Consider the following 19,350-nt stretch of genomic DNA (forward strand, 5'->3'; position numbering starts at 1 on the left):
TCGTACTTTAGACGGAGACCTGGTGGAAGACCCTACTTTGGAGGGAGACTTTACCTTGGAGGGAGACTTGACCTTGGAAGGGAGACCTTAACTTGGAGGGAGACCTTACCTTGGAGGGAGACCTTACCTTGGAAAGAGAGAGAAAAAGGAAGGGAAGTAACGTTATTAGTTAGAAAACTCTACAAAAAACCGGTAGCTGTATTTCCCGTGAATGACAAGTAATATCAGTATTTTGGCTTTAAATCGTTAGAAATCACCAGAATCAGAGAATTTAAATAAGAAAAATGCAGACAAGTGACTAAATACAATAGAAAATACGTGTAAGAGGCCTCTTTACAGACAGTTCCTGTAGAAAGTACAGTCCGTGTCTGTTAAATACCCCCGCCCCCCCCCCTTCCCCCAGGGTTCACATCTCCATGCCGTTAATCGCCTACTTGTCTACTTCGCGCACTTTAATCCGAAACGTCGCGCTTTCCACCAGTTCTCAATTAGAGCCTCACTAAAAATAAGGACAGCCATGCCGATCCCGCCCTGTAGTAGTGTTAAGATGCCTGGTTAGAGCCTTAGACGCCGTTCTTTGTGTTGGAACCAACAATCACAGGGGTTAGAACCAACAATCACACCTGCTCAAGAGTCAGCGCTTCCTCATAATTCCAAAGGCCAGCTCATGATGATCCATCTCAAAACCAATTTGCCAATTCAGCAGTCGAAGCACGAAGATAAAATCAACTGACAAGATTGTCGGAGTGCCGACAATGTTGGAGAGGTGTGCTAGACGGTCGAAAATGCTTTACATTGCCCCACTCTCTCAAGTCCGGCGCTGGAATACAGCTCTTGTATACGCCACTGCTGTTTTCATGATATGGCTATTCCTGCACTGCTCAAATTCCATGAGAAACCTGAATCATGAGAACCTCCAACCGAGCGTCCACCTCGTTCTCTCAACACTATCGTCCAACGATTACTCCTGGACAGAGAATCTTGGCATTCACGATTACCAAGTAATTCCGTACATGGCGGACGACCAACACGCCAAGTATCATACTCCTGCCAACCAAGGCAACGAAGCAATGGGATACCTCACTTATATGCATGACTTCTACGACGAACTCCCAGACATATCCATCTTCCTTCATGGCCAAGACTGGGCATGGCACGTCGATGGGGTTCTTCAATACAGGACTTCCGAAACCCTCAATCGACTCGATCTCACAGAAGTCCTCCGTCGCAAATACATGAGCTTGCGCGTCAGCTGGTACAACGCCTGTCCGAACTGGATTAACACATCCATCACAGTCGACTCGCCGGACTATTTGAGGGATATCAAAGGCGAAGAACCATTCATGAAGGACGCCTTCCAATCACTCTTCCCTGGTGATCCGCTCCCTGAGATCCTTGCTGCACCGTGCTGTTCACAATTTGCCGTTACACGAGAAACAGTTCGCGCCGTCCCCCGAGAACGCTACCAAAACGCCATGTCCTGGCTTCAGAACGGAACCTTATCCAGCTCGATATCAGGCCGAATCTGGGAACATTTATGGCAGTGGCTGTTTCTGAAGAAGGCGGTCGATTGTCCATCTGAGCACACGACGCTGTGTCGGAATTATCATATTTGTTTTGACTCGAGTGACGATTGGGAGGTGTGGAAAACGATGGAGAAGAGGAGGTATGACCTTGAGGAATTGAGAAAAACGTTGCCGAATGGGGAGATGTCAGAGAGAAATGAACAGGTTATCAGCTTGGAGAAGAAGGTTCAGGATCTGGAGAGGAAGCTTGGACCATTGAGGGAGAAAGCCATTTTGACAGGGGAGAATAAGGCGAGGAGGAAGAAAATCGCTGGGGGATGAGAAAATAATTTATTTTACGACGTGTATATTGTTTCAGTATAAGATGTATAGACGTAAATGTGTTTTGGCAAGATCCCGATATGAGGAAAGCCATGATATGGTCTGTTTACGACATGTTAGTAACAACCTGGAAGGGGTGAAGCTAATAGGAATCGCCGCCAGATCAAATTCCACAACCATCTCCCCCTCATATTCACATAAGTCGTTGCTGGTGTACATCAACATCCTACCCTGGATAGGGGGTTTATGCAATTCGATTGACTCTCGTGTCATTCCTCTTTCGGTTACCGGCATGTGTCCACCCCCTTAATTCTGCTCACAGCTTACAATCAACCTCCTCGAAAGTCACTTCACGTGGCAACAGCTCATGCGCTCTCCACAGCTCAAATAGGACAAAGAACTCGATTGACGTAAAGAAGCTATCTCGTATAGACAACATCGTAATTGTCTTGGTACCCCACTAGCATCACGCCCTCGTTCTCGCTTAGCCGCTGCGCCATCATCAGCGCCCAGGCCAACAGCTATCGTGTGTGCCTGTGTGCTACCTACCCTGCCTTCACCTCGTTTTACGGCAAACTTCCTCAAGCCCACCTCAAAGAATCGGTTCCTACGTCAAAAGACTCTTATTTCGCGTAATACAAACCCAACGACGATGTTTCCCTAGGCGAACGAGACATGTCCAGCCAAGCCAAGAATAAACATTGAGCGAGGTGTCGCCCGGAGGCGCAAACTCACGCAAAACACCATGCGATGGAGTCCAGGCAGTCGCAGAGCACAGCTCACATATGTCCTTCTAGCTGTTGTCGGGGCGCTATACTATCTGACCCTCACGATACTGGCCTCAGGACCCGTCAAATTCGACCCATCCTATGGCCGTCTCAGACAAACAACCAGCTCATCTAAAGTGGCTATTGCGACGTTTCTGTGTGAAAATTACGTGGGGGATGAGAATGCCGTGGATAACTACTTCATTGGTGCGAGGACACTGCATTATCAGCTGAAGATTGCGACTCAAACGAAGATGTTGAGGAAAGACATCCCGTTTCTGGTTGTTGTCACGAGGGCCGTTACTCAAGAGAAAAGAGACAGGCTGGAGCGGGACGGGGCGACTGTAGTGGTTGTTGACGATGTTAAATTGCCTTGGTGGGTTGAGACGGGCGTGAAGAAGTGGAAAGACCAGTTCACGAAGTAAGTTCTCAAGCATATGTGGATTATCTCATGTGTCACCATGGGATCAGTCAACTTGAATATGTCAAGCGATATCTAAACAAAACGCTAACCAGAACTCCAGACTTCGCATCTTCGAAATGGTGGAATATGAACGCATCCTCTTCATAGATTCAGACACTCTTATCACGCGTTCAATCGACAGAATCTTCTCCTCACCCTTGGTCCAAGACCCATCACCCACGCTCTCCAACCTAACCCATCAAATCAAAAACGACGAAGCCCTCCTCCCAGCGCACTATCTCTTCGCAGCACTCCCCGACAACGCCTTTGCCGGTGAGCGTGACCACACTTACCCACCAAACTCCACCAGCACCGACTTATCCGCGGGGTTCTGGCTCGCCGCTCCATCCAACGAGATGTTCACTTACCTGATGTCAGTCATGCAGCACTGGAAACGCTTCGATCCGTTCACTATGGAGCAGAGTCTGCTGAATTATGCGTTTAGGAGGGAAGGGCCGATGCCTTGGGGAGAGTTGGATCCGAGTTGGATCCGGTTTGGAGTGCGACGTGGCCGAATCAGGCGGATTGGGAGGCGGCAGTGGTGAGTCTGCATGAGAAGTGGTGGGTTGTTGGTCCAGAGGATTTGAGGAAAAAGTGGGAGGCTGCTAAGGAGGAAATGGAGGGGTACTTTGAGGGGCGAGATTGAGGTTTGTGTTTTGATACCCTAGACTTTGACGGTTCACATAGAATGCTTGAGAGTTTGCTGTTTGTGAGACATCCATGTCACCAATTGTCATTCATTACATTTGGAAGTGGTTTGAGATACAAATTCTTATTGTCTTTGCATATTTGTCTCATCCTTACGCGGCCATGATTATCCTCAGAACAAAGGTAAATTCTAGGTTTCATGTTGTCCCAAGGAAAGAAAGATCTTAGCTGTATCTATGCCCACAGAAATAATGCTTCAGGCGATCTTGTCCTTTGGAACAGCTTTAGCCTCAGCCTTCGCCTTAATCTTCTGAAAATGAGCGTTCAATTGCTCCAAATCTCAGCCTTGACTTTGCAGCCTTAGCTTTACCTGCTTCAAGCTTACCCTTAGCTTCTTCAGCTTCGACCTGGTCAACCTCAAGAAAAAGTCCACGCTCCTTGTAGCTCAGACTAGTAGTTGGAGAAGTCGGCGTAGCACATCTCTTGGCCCACTAGAATAGCAGAATACCAAACGCTCACCAACCTAAGCGTGACCCCTCTCACCAGTGATCTCGCTTAACCGCCCCGCGTGTTTACTTTTACGTACCTGATGATTACCTTAATGCTCGATGCACACTTTTGACGAGGAGAGTAACCGAAGAAAGAGTTGTCAAGAGCTGATTTGTATGTGAAAAGTTCAGAGTTGAAGACAAAGCTGCCAAAGCAAGACCTGATTTCGTGACTTAAACCTGCCTCGCCCACCCCATGACCCGTCAAAACCAATTCTTTTGAGGATGAACTATGAGAGATACTGCTGTGCTTATTTACGATCCTGTACCTGTAAATCATGTCCAAAAAGCTCACGACGAGATTTTACTTGCGATCTTCTGCTACCTAGGATTCTCTTCCTGGCTTTACAGACGTGATTTAAGAAAGAAGGCGGGATAGAGTGAATGCTGATCCGCGAGTCTAGTGGCCACTCAACACACAGGTATCGAGATGATTTTTGACATGTTCTAGTCTTGTCGTGCGGATGACACACAAACAAGAGACTTTAAAAATTGAAGCACGAGCACAATCAATTTTCTGTTGTGGTAGTGTACCATGGACAGACCACGTCAATTCAATTTATCCAAACAGATAAAACATCGATCAAAGTGGTTGGAAGTCTGGCACGACATAAAGTTGAATAATGCTCGAGCTCATGCCCTATCATAAACTCTTGTTCAAAGCCAGCCGTCGTAAAATGCAAAACCCTCACATCGAAGCAAATCCCACAACTGCAACTCCCAACCCCAGAGACACCCCTCCCCAAGTCCCTTTACGACTTCTCATGGCGCCGCTTTTCTGACAGCCAGAAATCCCAAGCGTAAAATTTTGACGGTACGCAATATGGCCAACACAGTCCGAAAAATCAGCTGTTTGATTCTTGTCCGCCAAGCAGTATTGCCTGTATGAGAGACAATTAGTAGATTCTCCCCGAACTCATGCTGGATGAGTAGTTCAGCAAAAACATGATTGACTTACGTGCATGGACCTGTGTAGTATATTGGTTGGTTTTGGGCACAGCATTGGGTGAAGTTGAGGTGCACTGCAAGTGGGAAACCGCAGACCTCGCCTTGCTTTCCGAGTGTCGAGTCGATCACGTCGGGTAGAACGTTTTTGTCGCAGACTGGGTCTGCGCTCGAGTTCTGCGCTGATGCGAAGGAGGCCGGCATCATGATCGATGCCAACAAAATGATGAAGCCTGAATGCAACATGATTCTTGTTTGATGTGGTGTAAACGAATTTTGGACTGTTTGGAGATGTCCTGGAGAGTAGTGGCGAGGCCTGGTAATTGATGGAAGGGCGTATCTAGATAATGAGATTGTGGTGGAGTGAGTATCTGAGGCTATTTTGTTGGATCGGAGCAGGAGAGCTCCATTTTTGCTAACCGGACATTCGTTGTCTCCTCAGCTGCCCCGATCAAGAAGGTAATCGTCAGCTCGCCTACGGCGGGCTTCTAATATGTCCTTTCAGTCCTGGTCAGAATAAGCGAATGCGAATTTTCGACGATCTAGGAAGCCCATCGTAGGCGAGCTGAGAATTATGTACGTACAGCTGCTCCATAGGGAGGAGGTTCTGTCAGGGATCAGAACGGACCGTTTTGTACGTAGTGGAGTCATGGCTAATTTCAATGCCACGGGAAATTGTACTTCTGATCCACTATCGTGAACTGTGTTGCCCTCTAAACGGCAGGTCGATCCAAAATTGAGGAGCAATCAATCTGTATGAGAAATAGCTAGGCTCACATCAATAAGAAGGCTTTCTACACCTACCTCGAGTTCTTAAAACCACAAGCTTTCACTCGCATCATGGTGGAGTAGGCACAGCAGATGCTGCCAAGCGGTTAAAGCACTTTTCGCCCTGGCACAATGTAGGATCTTCACAGATCATACGAGCTTTTCTGCCTCGGCACTGCCAAAATCTATCCACGATGTTAGTGACAAACGACGCACTTTATCATTTCGTAAAGTAAGCCAACGAAGGGGGCCAGGAATTATGGGATCGGAATTGCCCCATGTTCGTCAATACCACCTCAGCCCTTGGCGAAAAATCCCTGACCCTCATTCGCTGACTGTTTCACATTCGTATGAAAATGTCGTAAAAAAGAAAAAAAGGCTTTGATATCTCATACTTCTATTCACTTTCGCTGTAGTCTTGAGGCAGAATAGGGGCTAACGAAACGTATTTTGGCAGTCTAAGCTCTCGGTTATCGACCATTACATCAAGTGAGAAATGAAACAGCTGCAGTGAAGCACAACGAAGTGAAAAAGAATGGGAGCTGGTGGAGCAAAAATCAACGATGTAATGTGACTACTCCCTTTAATCAGTGGCATGCAAATAATGGGCCATCCACCACCTGGAAGAGGGGATGAACTGGTCGTCAAAGAGCTAAACCAGCAAAGCCACGAGAACTCTCTCAAAGAGCGGATCGCGCCGAATAACCGAGTAGATGCTGCTCCGGGGAGCAGTTCCGGTATATAACTTTTCAATGATCCACAAGTGCAGATAGATGCGGAAGAAGCGCCGAAGAAGGCTTAATCAAGCCTTTTGGTGCTAGTGGCGCAATGGTTAATTTGTTTTCACAGTTCAGGGAGCACATCTGGTTCACACATGTATTGGAACCTGGGAGGATTCTGTTTCTTTTGAAAGCACGATTCTACCAAGTCTGGAATTATCTACAACAAGAAAGATTTGCGGAAATGGAATGAGTTTCACTCCTCACCGCTCTTGGTCGCGCTGTTATATGGATTGAAATTGCAACTTGCTTGAAAAGCCATTTGAAATCCTGTCACGAATCTTCAGCACGAAATTTGGACAGAGTTTGGTCCTAATGGCTGCCTTTCTGTATTCATATCAGAAAGGATCATAATACCAGGTCTTGCACATCAAGCACCGGTATTTAGACCGCGGTGGCTAGTTGCTAATGCTGCAGACCACTGCGATGCAAGCTCCCTAAAGAGAATGTTATATGAGCTTCTTTGTCCATATCCCACAAAGTGTCCTTTGACTAGCGTCGACGACGTGGTCCACCAAACCAATGATCAAGGCATTCAACCTGATGTTCTGCCATAGCTACACCTTCCTTATCCGACAACATCTCATATTCCTCGTCAGTCAGCTCAGCGGGTTTGCTCGTCTTCCAGGACATTCCCTTATCCCGCGCCTTTGCCCACGCAGCAACAACCTCCTGCTCATACAATGTCTTCCTCTGAACCATACAAAGTCCCATGAACGGACGTTTGTTCTCGTCCAAGACATCATACTCTGGGAAGTAGAAGCGTGGCTTCTCCATAGCCTCGTGTTCGCCTCGGCGCAGGAAAGTGAAGTCGTAGAAGCGGGTTTCGTCCTCAGAGGCTTTGCAGTTGTACTCGTTCTCAAGAATGTCTGTGATGTTTCCGTAGCAGATCCGATAGGTGAAGTATGCTTTATAAGTGCGGTAGAGGTAATTTTCGTCTTCAGTCTGGATGCGTGTGATCGTGAGAGTCTTGTCAGCGTAGCCTCGCCGATTACCTATTTCATTCTCTCCAGTGCGCCACTGTAGTTAGAAATATATGTTAACAATATTTTCTTCGTCGAACTGAGTATGTAGAATTGAATTTCAAGGTCGCGGGGGTATTTCATCGGCCATGGAGTATGATCAGAAGGGAAAAAGACACTTACAACAACGTCGAAGATGGCGACGATTTTTCCTTGACGCTCTATGACTGGTACCGTTGAGTTTGGGTCTGCAAGTAAGCCTTGCTTGGGCGAATTTTCGTCTGCCATTGCTCGTAAGTCGAGGAGTAGACAAGTATTAAGTCTGGAATGTGAGATGGTTGATGCGGAACTTCACTTGCGCGGAAGGAACACTCAGGACGCCAACCCGACAAATCAACGCAAGTTCTCTGAAGGTTAATTGAAATCAATTGATCAGATGCTGAAAGAAGATTGAATGAGGCATATGAGTGAATGGGTAGATTGTATATCAAGGGTTCTTAATTTCAGCATTTCTTGCTGAGTCTTAGATGCAGAATATGAAGTTGGCTTGGCCACTTGAGACTACCTTACCGGAAAAGACGCGTTATTAAGTAACGTTGAGTTGAGAGAGATACTTCCCTAGATTGGCAAACTTGCAACTCTGAAGAGATCTTAATGACAGTCCACCGTCGCCATATTATGCCGTGGTCGCCCGTCAATGGACGTGCCTCTTTAGAAATTCACATTACGTGCCTGTTTCTTTTTAAATAGGCGAACGGGAACTAAGTTCTGGAGAAAAGATAATAGACGCGATCGAATGTCTTTAAATATCAGCTTTGTGTCCAACGGCCCCAGATTACGCTTCACAGATGAGAGCCTTCACTTCATGTTCTGTTGCGGCGAAGACTGGGGTGGGTGAACTTGTACAAACGAAGGATATATATGCTGAGATGTATGACTCCTGGAGTGGCTCATGAACCAGCCCGACGAGGGTTTATTCCATGAATGGCTGACATCACCAGATGGATGTTTGTGTCGTTGGGATGAAAGACCGCTTACATAAGGTTGATGTAAGCGAGGCTACACGCTAATGTTCTGAAAATCATAGCCTTGCAGCTTCAGCCAAATTTTTATCCGCCTTGAGTCATCCTTCTCCCACAAACATCCTTCACTCAAATAACACCACCAAGAACAAATGAATCAGACCACTACAATTCGTTGATACTGGAAAGCTTGAGAATGTACAATACGTCTCGACAACCATTTACAGGTTCATTCAAGCGCAGAAGTCGTAGGATACCGCGATAGACACACTGGCTCGACCTGCTAGTCAAAGTTTGGCAGGGCATATACTCAGAAGAGTTTTCAGGATGGCTACCATTACCAACGGAAAGATGGCGGATACACGCATCCTGAATGTCAATATTGGCAACTTGGGAAAGTTTCAAGACGAGAAATCGCTCGAAACCTGGCAATTGCCCTCCAATGCCGAAGACTTACAGCCACTACAAGAAGCAGCCAGACATTTGCGAGAGGAGATCATACCAGTTGGATTCCCTACGGAGACGGTTTATGGGCTGGGAGCAGATGCCACAAGGAGTGATGCTGTGAAAGGGATCTACAAGGCGAAAGGACGACCCTCTGACAATCCACTTATCATCCACGTTTGCGACTTGACAATGCTGCGGAATTTGTTGGCTCCAGTTGAAGGACAAAATGGAGATTCGACATCATGCGACCCAATTCCTGCCATATACAAGCCATTGATTGAGAAATTCTGGCCAGGACCTCTAACCATCCTCCTTCCAAACTCCAAGCCGAGCAAATTGGCTCCAGAAGTCACTGCAGGTCTCCCAACATTTGGCGCACGCATGCCTGACTCTCCTCTCGCATTGTCGCTCATCCATCTTGCTGGAGTTCCACTTGCAGCGCCGTCTGCGAACGCTTCCACCAAGCCCTCTCCTACGACAGCTGAGCATGTCAGGCATGACTTGAATGGAAAGATTGAGATCATACTTGATGGTGGACCATGCCTAGTCGGTGTAGAGAGCACAGTTGTGGACGGTATATGTGATCCTCCCGTGGTGCTCCGACCAGGAGGTGTGAGCATCGACCGAATCCGCGAATGTGAAGGCTGGGCCGGAGTCGTGAAGGGTTACAAAGATGCCAGCGAGGAGGGATCGAAAGCTCCACGGGCTCCTGGCATGAAGTACAAGCACTACAGTCCCAAGGCAAAAGTCATACTTTACGAAGCATCACCAAAGCACGAAATTGCTAGATTGGGCATCAAAGATGAAGCAAGAATGATCTTGGACGCTCAAAAGAAAAAAAGAGAGTATCTCGGCTTCGAATCCCTGGATCGCCCGGCCAAGATAGGCATCGTCCGGACCAAGAATTGGGCACCCTGGGGGAGGCTCAATTACGTATGGCAAGACCACCGCTACAGTGTTCCCAATGGTACTGCGATCGTGAAGCACCAAAAAGTAAAAACTGGCAACTCATTTGGTATGAAGCAAGGCGAGCTTTGGTTCACACATGCGTTTAATGCTCTCCATGATCGGGATGAGCATCTGCCTGATATACCGACCGATGAAACAACACGCGTCCTAATTGGCGAGGTCATTGATATTGCGTTGGGAATAGATACAAAGGACATCGCTCATGGACTGTTTTCGGCTCTTCGAGAGCTGGACCTTCGAGATGTAGATGTTGTCTATGTTGAGGGCATACGGGATGAAGGTGACATTGCCGCCGCGGTGATGAATCGACTTCGCAAGGCAGCTACCAAAATCGAGGTTTAAAATCATAGATATATAGCATGAACATTTCGGGTCTGCCAATCTTCTGGTCATGGTTTTGTAATGTTTTTGATTTCGGGAATGATGTCAAGTATTTCCTCAATTCCCTGCGATAAGGGACAATGGCCCAAACTCCAAATCTACTCCGAAGGTTTAGCTTTTCTGCAGTCCTGTATCCCAACCAAGCCCGCAATGTGCAAATATCACTGTAGTAGCCGCCCTCCATTCACGACAAAGGGTTCAACCCTCCTAAGTCGCTCATTCTCTCTTCCCTTCGGTCCTATTTTACCAGTGACCAGAATGTAGTACCACTTCACAAACCCTGCCTCAACCAATCCCCCAACTTCGCCTTTCCAAACTGCGCAAGGTTGTTCATACCCTGCTCACTGAGATCAATGCCCTTCAACTGCGTGACATCTTGCGTTGGTGCTCTGCTGACACGTTGCACGATAATGGTAGGGTCCGTCTCGAGGATGATTCCGTCATCGACAATCTCATCAAGGGCGAGGGAGACAAGATCGTAGTTCTCGATGATGGTGCGCTTATCTACTGATTGCCTGTTCAAACCCACGTCAGTCGTAACTCCTCCAAGTCAACATCCCAATTTCCCCATCGCTCTTGTTCTCCTCCAAAATGAACGGGAGCGGTATAGAGAATTGAAAAGACGTACTTGAACAGCAAGTGCAACGAGTCCCGCATAGCCAGGATAACATTGTACAGCATAATCTCATTCTCATCCACGCCGCCCACGACATACATCATGATGTCGCTCTCGCTCTTGTACAGCACGATCCGGTTATCGTAGAGGATGATATCTGCAGTCTGCTTGGCCGTCTTCTCGAGGAGGCCTTTCTCGAAGGCTTTTTGAGCTTTGACGTCTGGGTAGGGTGATGCGGGAGGATCTGGAGATTGGAGTATCGAGTTAGTTGTATTCTTAAATATCGAGGACGAGAGGGCTGGTAGGGAGGGGGACTGGGGTGGTAGTTGGCAGACGTACTTGATGCGTGGCCAGCTGTCGTTGAGTGGTGAGGCGCATTGTAATATTTTGCGAAGACTCGGGAGCCATCTTCGGAGTTGAGAATTAGGATCGCGTTTACGGCGAAGAGGGACATTGAGGGCGCCATTGTTGCTGTGAGTTGTGAGGTTGGTGGGGAGTGGAGGGGCTTTGGTGATGCTGGACCTCGAAATCGCGAGGTGTCGTCTGTGTTGTGGCCTAGCATGTGAGGCAAGAATTCTGGTCGCAAATCTAGACTTTGTCGAGACTGATGTCCTTTCTTACCAAAAATATGTTATAATCATTATCAATTTGTTTCGGAAACCTCACACTGGTCATTTGTTGTACAGTGCAGAATTGATCATAAAAATATCAGTCGGACTACAAGAGAAGAGATCTCTCAACGTAACGCTTTCACATTTTTACCAGTCTCCATTTTGACACTCTTACCCCCTTCTGTATCTACCAGTATGGGTTTGGAGAGAACTGAGGAGTTGGAGGCGGAAGACTGTGGGCATTGGACTTGGGTTCCAATTTTCGTCAAATGAGGACAACTTCAATATCTCGAAGCCAATTGCAACCAAACCAGTGCATGAATATGTATTGCCACTACATGTGATAATTTCGCCACAGAATCAACAGAAGTTCTTATCGATAGACCGTTTGGCGGCACGGTCAAATGCAGTGCGGGTGTCTCGAGCTGGAGCAGTATGGGAAACTGCTGCAACAAGACTCCAGTCGACCGAGATGATGGCTCTGCTGCAGGCAGCACGTTCTTTGTTTACGCTACGTGTGGCGTTGAGGAGGCATTGACTGGAACAATTTTAAGCAGCATGGTATTTATAGACATTCTGGTGTATCAACTGCTGCGCTTGCGGCGACATCTCTGGTGCGCTTAATTTCAACTTGAGAAAACATCCTGCTTCAGCGCGGTCGTAAGTTCCTTTGGTGACTTTAGTATACTATAATTGACGGTATCGAGAGATGGTTTTAATTCTTTTTTCTGGGTATCAAACGGCGTTCTGTTACTTGTTTACTTTCTACTTGGCGTTTGAGGTCTTAGCGAGGCGGCATTTTAGATCTGCGTAGGCTAGGATGAAGCGAGCATCATACTGACAGCATTTCTATTTCTTTTATCATTCCCATACATGACCTTTTCGCTCCTCACATGGCCTCAGAATGATCTGCTGCAAGATATCAAAAGCTGACTTTCATTCCTAGACAAGATACAACTAGAGTTCATCACGATACTCAACCTTCTCACAAGAGTCGTCAGGAACGCATCCATCAAGATGATCCAACAGCAGTCCTTTAGCAGCCACTGCGCTCCCACGAGCCGCAGACCACAAACCGCTGCTTGTATTTAAGATCTTATCCTCGAAGGGCGCAGTATCTAAAGAACCATCTGAAGCTTTTTCTGCAAGTACCTCGTGCACCGTGTCTCTCAGTTCCTTATTCTCCCAGTGCTCACCAAGGAACATTACTCGATCGACCATGTCTTTTCCGATGCTATTTTTCACCGCATCTCTGACCTTGCTCCAATACGACTTGTTATCAATGTACTTGGATGAGCTCAGTCCTAGTCCAACGTTGATTGCAGTCTTAATTCTCCCCGGCATAGCCCAGGAATCAATCGTTCGCGTCAAGACTGCTGTCTCTAAGCTCTTCTCTGTGAGCGAAACGGCAAGTAAAACTTTGACTTCTGTGGCACATGGCTCACCCACACAACTCTCATCTTCATCTTCAACAATACAGCATCTATGCATCCGATGATCGTACAAAATCGATCGTGAAGATCCCCTCGCTCCCACTATATCAAAGCCTGCTTCCTCAGCAGCAGTATCAAAGCGTCCACGATGCGTATTGACTTGTGCGATAGTGTCTGGGTAAGAAACGTAAATGTACGGATAGGAAAGACGTGCTGTGGCGTTGATTGCTGTTTTGAGTTCGACGAGGAGGGACTTGATGGCGATTACTTGACGGTCGGAAGATATCTGTGGTCTGGGATAGAGAAACGGGATACCGAGCTATATTTGCACATGTTAATGACGTGGCAATCCTTCGTTCAGAAAGCGTACATACTGGGAAAAGACTGATTGGACGTGAGGTGGTGCTAAATTCAAGGCCAGGTCTGCATGGGTTAGCTATACTGCCAAGTACGAGAAAGGTAGGGGAGCAAACAGTTTACTGCTTTCGTTGCGCGACACGAGCTCCGAGTCTGCCACAAGTGCCTTCATTGCGGCAATGTACTGCGGGGACCCATCTATCTTTGCGACGTTGCGTATGGTACCATTGTGAAAGTTAATAGCTGCGGTTCTGCAAAGTATTAGAATTATGATAGAACTATAAGTGCTCTGGACTACATTACCCATATGCTACCGTCAAGTCGATCCCAATTCCTGGCGCTCGCTGGAGATGGACCGACGGACACTCACTGCAGATGAGGGTGGAAGTGACGCCGGTGAAGGCGATGTACCACATGCATAAAGTTGTAACCAAATACTGGAGAAATCTCATCATTTTGAATGCGGCCTTGTTTGTAAACCGGGGTCATTCGTCTAAGGTGGTCGAGGGAAGGCCTCATTGAGGAAAGACCGAGTAGCTACTGTAATTCTTCGTCGAGGGAAGGAAAGATAGAATGGTTTGAGATCGTAGTCGAACTTTCTCGGTAAATGTGACCTGCGCGATGAATCTTCGATGCTCTACTATGACGTTGTTGTGAGCAGGTGAATGAGGGGCTGCAGTTGCGGGAATTCGCAGTTTTAGCGAACCCGACAGGGGTCTCGTTAGGCTAAGCGACATGTTTATGTTTACGCTCGTTGATCGCAAGATAGCCCTTATTGAATTGGCGCCGTGAGCCTACTGGTTTGTAGTAATGCAAGGCTATACCCTGAGGAATCTTACATCCCCTGCCAATACATGCAATAGTAATTTATCCTCCAGTTCATGATGCAACGAAGATACCTCGTTGTACCTGTGAATACATATTGAATAGCGCCATTCCTTCTTCCTCGCGAATTGTCGTAGTAGATTAAGTGGAGTGAGACTCTGGATTTGGTCACGAACCAGACACAAGCATAAATCAATATCGTTTTGAGTGAACCAAGCGGATCTGTTACTTGCCCTGCGTCATTGACGATACACTTCTGCTTCAGTAAGTACATAAACTCCCTACTATAATAAAGAAAAGTTCCACCATCTTGAATAACTGCAAAAAATACTCGAATTTGTACTACCAAATCGATCCTCAAAATGCCGCGCCTCATCCTGACAGTGCTTATCCTCCTCCTGTTCTGCCAGTCTTCAGCTCTCGCAAAACCCTTGAACTCAACTCTAGGATCAAAACAAAAGCGCGATGACCCTACTTTCATCGGTAATAGTGGTGAGCCTACTTTTATCACCGTGACCTTTCCCGGTGATCCTCTCGACCCTGCTGGTCAGGCCGTCAATCTAGGCGATCCCATCGAGGGAACCTCGTTCTTTTACATTGCAAAATCATGCAATGGAGACACGAGAAATATTGATAGGAAAGTATACCAAAGACAGAGCAGATTTCTTCAAGCGAGCTTACCATGACGCGATGATTATGGCAGACCATGCTACCAGATGGCCGGAGGAAGGAAGAGACGCTTCGAATATGTACTTTGGCTCTGGCGTCGAAAAGACGCCTCATAAGGAGAACATCATGAGTAAGTACTATTCCCTCAGTTGGATGCCAAGTTGATTGCTATCATTTTTGTGAGAGATGGTGCTGAAAATGAATCACAGCAAACATTGCGAGAGCCTCAAAATGGGACAACAAGGGAGGGTTCGACAACTATATTGTGAGTTCTAAATTCAAAGACTTTATATCCTCACAGAGTAACTAATTGCTCGATAGATTCTGGACTGTAAGACTTCTCATTGCGTGTACAACAGCGGTTATATCCTGATGCGTCACAGGCCTAGATGAATGGAATAAGTGTAGCAAGAAGGTCGGAAAAGACGAAAGGTTAGAAGCTCTCATTTGCGCAGCAAACTTAGTCGCTAACAGAAGCCTTCAAGAGTAGTCACTTGCTACACGATCAACACAGGCGGTGGATGGTGGCTGAAGTCAACAATTTACTGCTGTCCACCATTCTTCACCATGTCGAACGTTGAACAACAGCATGATTATTGGAAAGACAAACCAACAAGCCAGTTGGATCTACGCTATATGCAGACCAGCGGTAATGTAGTTATCCACGAGATGCTACACACCAAGCAAATCACTCAAAATCGGCCAGACGGTAATAAACCCCTGCAAACTTGTCATACTATGACTTTGACGCTAACATGTGTACGTACAGTTTTTGATCAGACATTCTGTTTTGGATGTCGTCGAATCTATGGACCTGTTGATGTCGCGAAAGCAGCAGCGAATCCAAACCTCAGCCCAACATTCACAGCCTACAACTGTGACAGCTATGCTCAGTTCGTAATAGGTAAGTCACCACTCTACCTTGCCAACCAATGTTCCTAACACAGTCCCTAGCAATGTACTGGCAAGAACTGTTCAACGTCCTCCCCCCACCCCAATCAGCCACCTCCGTAGCACCACCCAACTTTATCGACGGAATCCAAGACTCTTCATCCAACTACGAGATTCAAGTCCTCCCCCCTCCAATACCTATCTGTTTCGGCCAGCCCTCCAACAAACCCTCTTTCAAAAACAACTACGCCTACCAACGCATCAACGAAGTCTGCCACACTTTTACCCGGGACGCTGGTCTTACAGTCGACTCCTACACGCACAAACGCTCTCTAATCGGCTTCCATGCTGGCAACACCCTGCCAGAATCAGATAACGATCTGTACATCTCCGTAGCGAAGGATCCTGTGTGTCGACCTGAGACAACATATCTCGTTGATGAAACAGAATGTGCGTATCTGTTGCACACCGTTGTTGATCAGTGTAATCCTGAAGCGTCAGCGTTCAATCGGAAGTTTGGGGGCAGGGTAAGAAGACACTGTGCTATTTGGAGTGTGGAGGGTAAGTTTGGGCATACGGGGGAGTTCCCACCTCCTCCATATTGAAGCTCTTAGGCGAAATGGAACGGTATCGGATTTTCGACGATTATTATCCTCGATACCTTCATTTCTTCGCTATAGACTTAGCTCTTAATCGTGAAAATACATACCCGCTTAATAACTGAAACTCTTGGGAAACAGATTTAATAGTGGACAGTCCATATTCTGGTGGCTTTTCCTTCCAAACTTATGAAAGAGAACATCCCGAACGAGTCAAAGCTCGGCAATAAGGATAGGAGTGGAAGGAAGTCAGAAGTCCGGCTCAAAAATTACGACAGGCAATCTGCATGCACACAGATTCCGTTAGCGAGGTACTGAGGCCCGAAGCCAAACAATAACGACAATAATAGTACGGACAAAGCATGCAGACATCGATCAGCACACCTCAGCTCTCCTTTTACTGTTCTTCAATTCCCATTAAATGACTACACTCTCGCTACCAAAAAGCACCAAGCGCTACATCCTACCCTCGGCCCAACCAAAATGCTCAAAATACAAATACACCCCCCTCCCACTCCCAGGTCCTCCCTTCAATATCCCCAAATTCCTTTCCGCAACCGTATTCCTCACATCATTCTGCAGCGTCCCCGCCCCACAAACATAAACACTCAGCTCCTGCCCCTTATCCGCCGCCTTAGCAGCTTCTTCTGCAATAGTCTGCTTGACAGCCAGTCGGCCAAGATACTCCCCAGAACTTGGCGGTAAAGCCCGGATATCGCTTGCAGAGGAAATGTTATCGTCTGATGTCAAAGAGCTGGACCTCGGAGCATTGGGATGGGGGACAGATCTCTTTGCTGAGTTGGAGAGACTACCACGTAAGTCAGACTCAACTCTTTTCATCGCTGGTTCCGTTTTAGTGTTTGGACGTGAGTAACTGCCACTTTAACCTGAGCAGAGGGTGAGTATTCCTGAGTATGCCTGAGCACGGCCGGAGCCCAGGCCTAAGTAGCATAGCCATACGGTACAGTTAAGCCGAGTGAGTGTACACTGACTGAGACGCTATTATGAAGCTCCTAAAGGAGCCCATTCCAGCACGTTCCCTCGTCTTGTCTCTGAACACAGATCCTATTTTGGCCCCTTTACGACCAACTCCTTATATAGCTACCTATTGTAAAAAAAAAGACTTGTCGTAAAATAAAGTGTTATATTATTTCTTACTATACAATATCTTATTTTATATCAATTATTTGTATAGGAAATTCTTGTATAACCGCTTGTGATTATGAGGAGGGGTGTATGTAGTTTAAAAGTAACAAAACAAATGGAGAACGGAGAACTGGAGACAATAGAAGGAAAAATAGAGAAGTGTGAGGTAGAAAGACGAGGAAGCACAAGTAAAATTGTACGTGATATATGCGCGTGCAGGCATGGGTCCCTATTGCTGTGCTCCCTGACTCCAAGCGTGACTTTTCACCTCATCTATACTCGGCCGCTCCTGATCTTCCCACCTGAAAATCCGCTTAAGCAAGTCGATGATCATCCCGCGTTCCTCCACATCCATCCGGTTTATTTTACTATCTTGCATACTCAACAGTTCTTCGAGTCTATTTTCAAGAGCATCATGCGTTCCTTCGGCGGGAGACTTTAGAATCACGTTTTTGCTCTCCCACGCCCGTACGAAACTTGGCGGGGATGAACCGAGAAGCTTCACTATATCCGCAGTGATAGATTTCTCGCTCGCGAACCAATCCTCAAACAACTCTTTCCCGGATAGTAAGAATACGATAAGGCATCCTAGTGACCATATATCGGATGGTAAACCGATGGGAATTTCCTCACAACGAACAAGTACTTCTGGTGCTGCGTTGGTAATGCGAACGTTGAAAACAACAGGACTCTCGAGGGTAGTTGTAGTAGGCGATGTAGAAAATGCACTTCCGAAATCTCCTATCACAATATCGCCCGAAAACTGACTGGCGTCCGGGTAATCGACAGCCACAGTAGCTGTCGAAGGCACATGTGCTGTTAATGGTTTCCCATCAAGTCGTTCAACATCCTCTAGGACTGGGCTGCCGAATTTGTCCATCATTTCTGATGTAGTCATCTTCGGGAGTTTCAAGAAGATATTTCCAGAGTGAAGATCTACACGTTTTGTCAGTGATCAAGTCATTCAAGTAGCAGTGGCTACCATATGATAATGTTGTATTCGGCAACCAATCAGCTTGGGAGCTCGCGGAAGCATACCTCCATGACCAATGGCCTTGTCGTGTAAATATTTCAATCCATCAATGACTTCGTTAATGATTTTTTTTGGCTTGCTTCAGGGGAAGAAGCTGATTCTCGAATGCGGAGAGATAATTATGCAATCTGGGACCGAAAACTGGGAGCACGAGACATTGATGGACACCATTAATTCCAACTATCTCGAAACTATCTTCTGGCAGAACAAGAAACTTTCTGCCTTGGTCAGCACCCTCGATATTGTCGTGCTTATCTTGTAGTCGTTGAACAAGCTTCCATTCCGCATGCACCAACGAAACATCTGCGCGTTGAATCTTGAGAGCGACGAATCGATTGCTCACTTGGTCTTTAGCAATCCAGACTGTAGAGTAAGAACCATGGCCAAGCTTGTTGGTGATCGTGTATCTGTCGTTATCGAAAGTTACACCAGGAACCACAGGGTGAAAGCCATCAGCCTTGTACTGGAAGAGGTCTTCTACCCCCTCGATATCATCGTAGTGAATCGGCTTGTCGGCCATTGTGTTCTGGGGTTGCTTTGGAGTGCCTTTCGAGAAAAATGGCTTGTGGCAAACAAAACGGCAATCGTTATCCTTGACTGGAGCCGTTGAGCTGTTTGCAATGA

The 19,350-nt window shown here is 46.9% G+C and overlaps 10 protein-coding genes across 10 annotated transcripts; 4 read left to right on the top strand and 6 right to left on the bottom strand.

The window, feature by feature from the left end:
- The first annotated feature begins 397 nt into the window (after positions 1-397).
- Positions 398-2,155, top strand: ONS95_003364 (uncharacterized protein). Its single transcript, XM_058496670.1, has one exon. It carries the CDS (start codon positions 756-758, stop codon positions 1,845-1,847), a length of 1,092 nt encoding a protein of 363 aa, XP_058353922.1. The 5' UTR covers positions 398-755; the 3' UTR covers positions 1,848-2,155.
- ONS95_003365 (uncharacterized protein) lies at positions 2,143-3,987 on the top strand. Its single transcript, XM_058496671.1, has 2 exons — positions 2,143-3,035; positions 3,139-3,987. The coding sequence occupies exons 1-2, from the start codon at positions 2,593-2,595 to the stop codon at positions 3,620-3,622; spliced, it is 927 nt and encodes a 308-aa protein (XP_058353923.1). The 5' UTR covers positions 2,143-2,592; the 3' UTR covers positions 3,623-3,987.
- Positions 3,988-4,712: 725 nt separating this feature from the next.
- Positions 4,713-5,795, bottom strand: ONS95_003366 (uncharacterized protein). The gene is made up of 2 exons (XM_058496672.1): positions 5,232-5,795; positions 4,713-5,154 (listed from the first exon to the last, which is right to left on the bottom strand). The coding sequence occupies exons 1-2, from the start codon at positions 5,462-5,464 to the stop codon at positions 4,962-4,964; spliced, it is 426 nt and encodes a 141-aa protein (XP_058353924.1). The 5' UTR covers positions 5,465-5,795; the 3' UTR covers positions 4,713-4,961.
- Positions 5,796-7,257: 1,462 nt separating this feature from the next.
- ONS95_003367 (uncharacterized protein) lies at positions 7,258-8,015 on the bottom strand (the record flags this gene model as incomplete). Its single annotated transcript, XM_058496673.1, has 2 exons — positions 7,258-7,785; positions 7,911-8,015. The coding sequence occupies 2 exons, from the start codon at positions 8,013-8,015 to the stop codon at positions 7,258-7,260; spliced, it is 633 nt and encodes a 210-aa protein (XP_058353925.1).
- A 1,061-nt stretch (positions 8,016-9,076) lies between these two features.
- On the top strand, positions 9,077-10,507 carry ONS95_003368 (uncharacterized protein; the record flags this gene model as incomplete). Its single annotated transcript, XM_058496674.1, has 1 exon — positions 9,077-10,507. The coding sequence occupies one exon, from the start codon at positions 9,077-9,079 to the stop codon at positions 10,505-10,507; it is 1,431 nt and encodes a 476-aa protein (XP_058353926.1).
- Positions 10,508-10,817: 310 nt separating this feature from the next.
- RET3 (Golgi-to-ER vesicle coat component) lies at positions 10,818-11,628 on the bottom strand (the record flags this gene model as incomplete). The annotated part of the gene is made up of 3 exons (XM_058496675.1): positions 10,818-11,061; positions 11,175-11,406; positions 11,502-11,628. 3 exons carry the CDS (start codon positions 11,626-11,628, stop codon positions 10,818-10,820), a joined length of 603 nt encoding a protein of 200 aa, XP_058353927.1.
- Positions 11,629-11,806: 178 nt separating this feature from the next.
- On the bottom strand, positions 11,807-14,217 carry ONS95_003370 (uncharacterized protein). The gene is made up of 4 exons (XM_058496676.1): positions 13,867-14,217; positions 13,680-13,814; positions 13,581-13,629; positions 11,807-13,525 (listed from the first exon to the last, which is right to left on the bottom strand). Exons 1-4 carry the CDS (start codon positions 14,016-14,018, stop codon positions 12,731-12,733), a joined length of 1,131 nt encoding a protein of 376 aa, XP_058353928.1. The 5' UTR covers positions 14,019-14,217; the 3' UTR covers positions 11,807-12,730.
- Positions 14,218-14,750: 533 nt separating this feature from the next.
- Positions 14,751-16,553, top strand: ONS95_003371 (uncharacterized protein; the record flags this gene model as incomplete). The annotated part of the gene is made up of 8 exons (XM_058496677.1): positions 14,751-14,974; positions 15,045-15,187; positions 15,267-15,322; positions 15,379-15,388; positions 15,441-15,489; positions 15,543-15,766; positions 15,827-15,961; positions 16,012-16,553. The coding sequence occupies 8 exons, from the start codon at positions 14,751-14,753 to the stop codon at positions 16,551-16,553; spliced, it is 1,383 nt and encodes a 460-aa protein (XP_058353929.1).
- A 450-nt stretch (positions 16,554-17,003) lies between these two features.
- ONS95_003372 (uncharacterized protein) lies at positions 17,004-17,387 on the bottom strand (the record flags this gene model as incomplete). Its single annotated transcript, XM_058496678.1, has 1 exon — positions 17,004-17,387. The coding sequence occupies one exon, from the start codon at positions 17,385-17,387 to the stop codon at positions 17,004-17,006; it is 384 nt and encodes a 127-aa protein (XP_058353930.1).
- A 535-nt stretch (positions 17,388-17,922) lies between these two features.
- Positions 17,923-19,246, bottom strand: ONS95_003373 (uncharacterized protein; the record flags this gene model as incomplete). Its single annotated transcript, XM_058496679.1, has 2 exons — positions 17,923-18,629; positions 18,895-19,246. 2 exons carry the CDS (start codon positions 19,244-19,246, stop codon positions 17,923-17,925), a joined length of 1,059 nt encoding a protein of 352 aa, XP_058353931.1.
- Positions 19,247-19,350: the final 104 nt, after the last annotated feature.

Source organism: Cadophora gregata (assembly GCF_030347475.1).
Source record: "Cadophora gregata isolate MNR1 chromosome Unknown scaffold_12, whole genome shotgun sequence".
NCBI lineage: Eukaryota > Fungi > Ascomycota > Leotiomycetes > Helotiales > Ploettnerulaceae > Cadophora > Cadophora gregata.

Excerpts from the sequence above, each read along its gene's own strand:
- ONS95_003366 (XM_058496672.1), bottom strand. The coding sequence starts at position 5,464 with ATGTTGCATTCAGGCTTCATCATTTTGTTGGCATCGATCATGATGCCG. Across the intron at positions 5,155-5,231 it reads TACTACACAGGTCCATGCAC|GCAATACTGCTTGGCGGACA; the intron begins GTAAGTCAATCA and ends TCTCTCATACAG.
- ONS95_003370 (XM_058496676.1), bottom strand. The coding sequence starts at position 14,018 with ATGATGAGATTTCTCCAGTATTTGGTTACAACTTTATGCATGTGGTAC. Across the intron at positions 13,815-13,866 it reads GACTTGACGGTAGCATATGG|AACCGCAGCTATTAACTTTC; the intron begins GTAATGTAGTCC and ends AATACTTTGCAG. Across the intron at positions 13,630-13,679 it reads CGCAACGAAAGCAGTAAACT|ACCTGGCCTTGAATTTAGCA; the intron begins GTTTGCTCCCCT and ends TAACCCATGCAG.
- ONS95_003364 (XM_058496670.1), top strand. The coding sequence starts at position 756 with ATGTTGGAGAGGTGTGCTAGACGGTCGAAAATGCTTTACATTGCCCCA.
- ONS95_003365 (XM_058496671.1), top strand. The coding sequence starts at position 2,593 with ATGCGATGGAGTCCAGGCAGTCGCAGAGCACAGCTCACATATGTCCTT. Across the intron at positions 3,036-3,138 it reads TGGAAAGACCAGTTCACGAA|ACTTCGCATCTTCGAAATGG; the intron begins GTAAGTTCTCAA and ends CCAGAACTCCAG.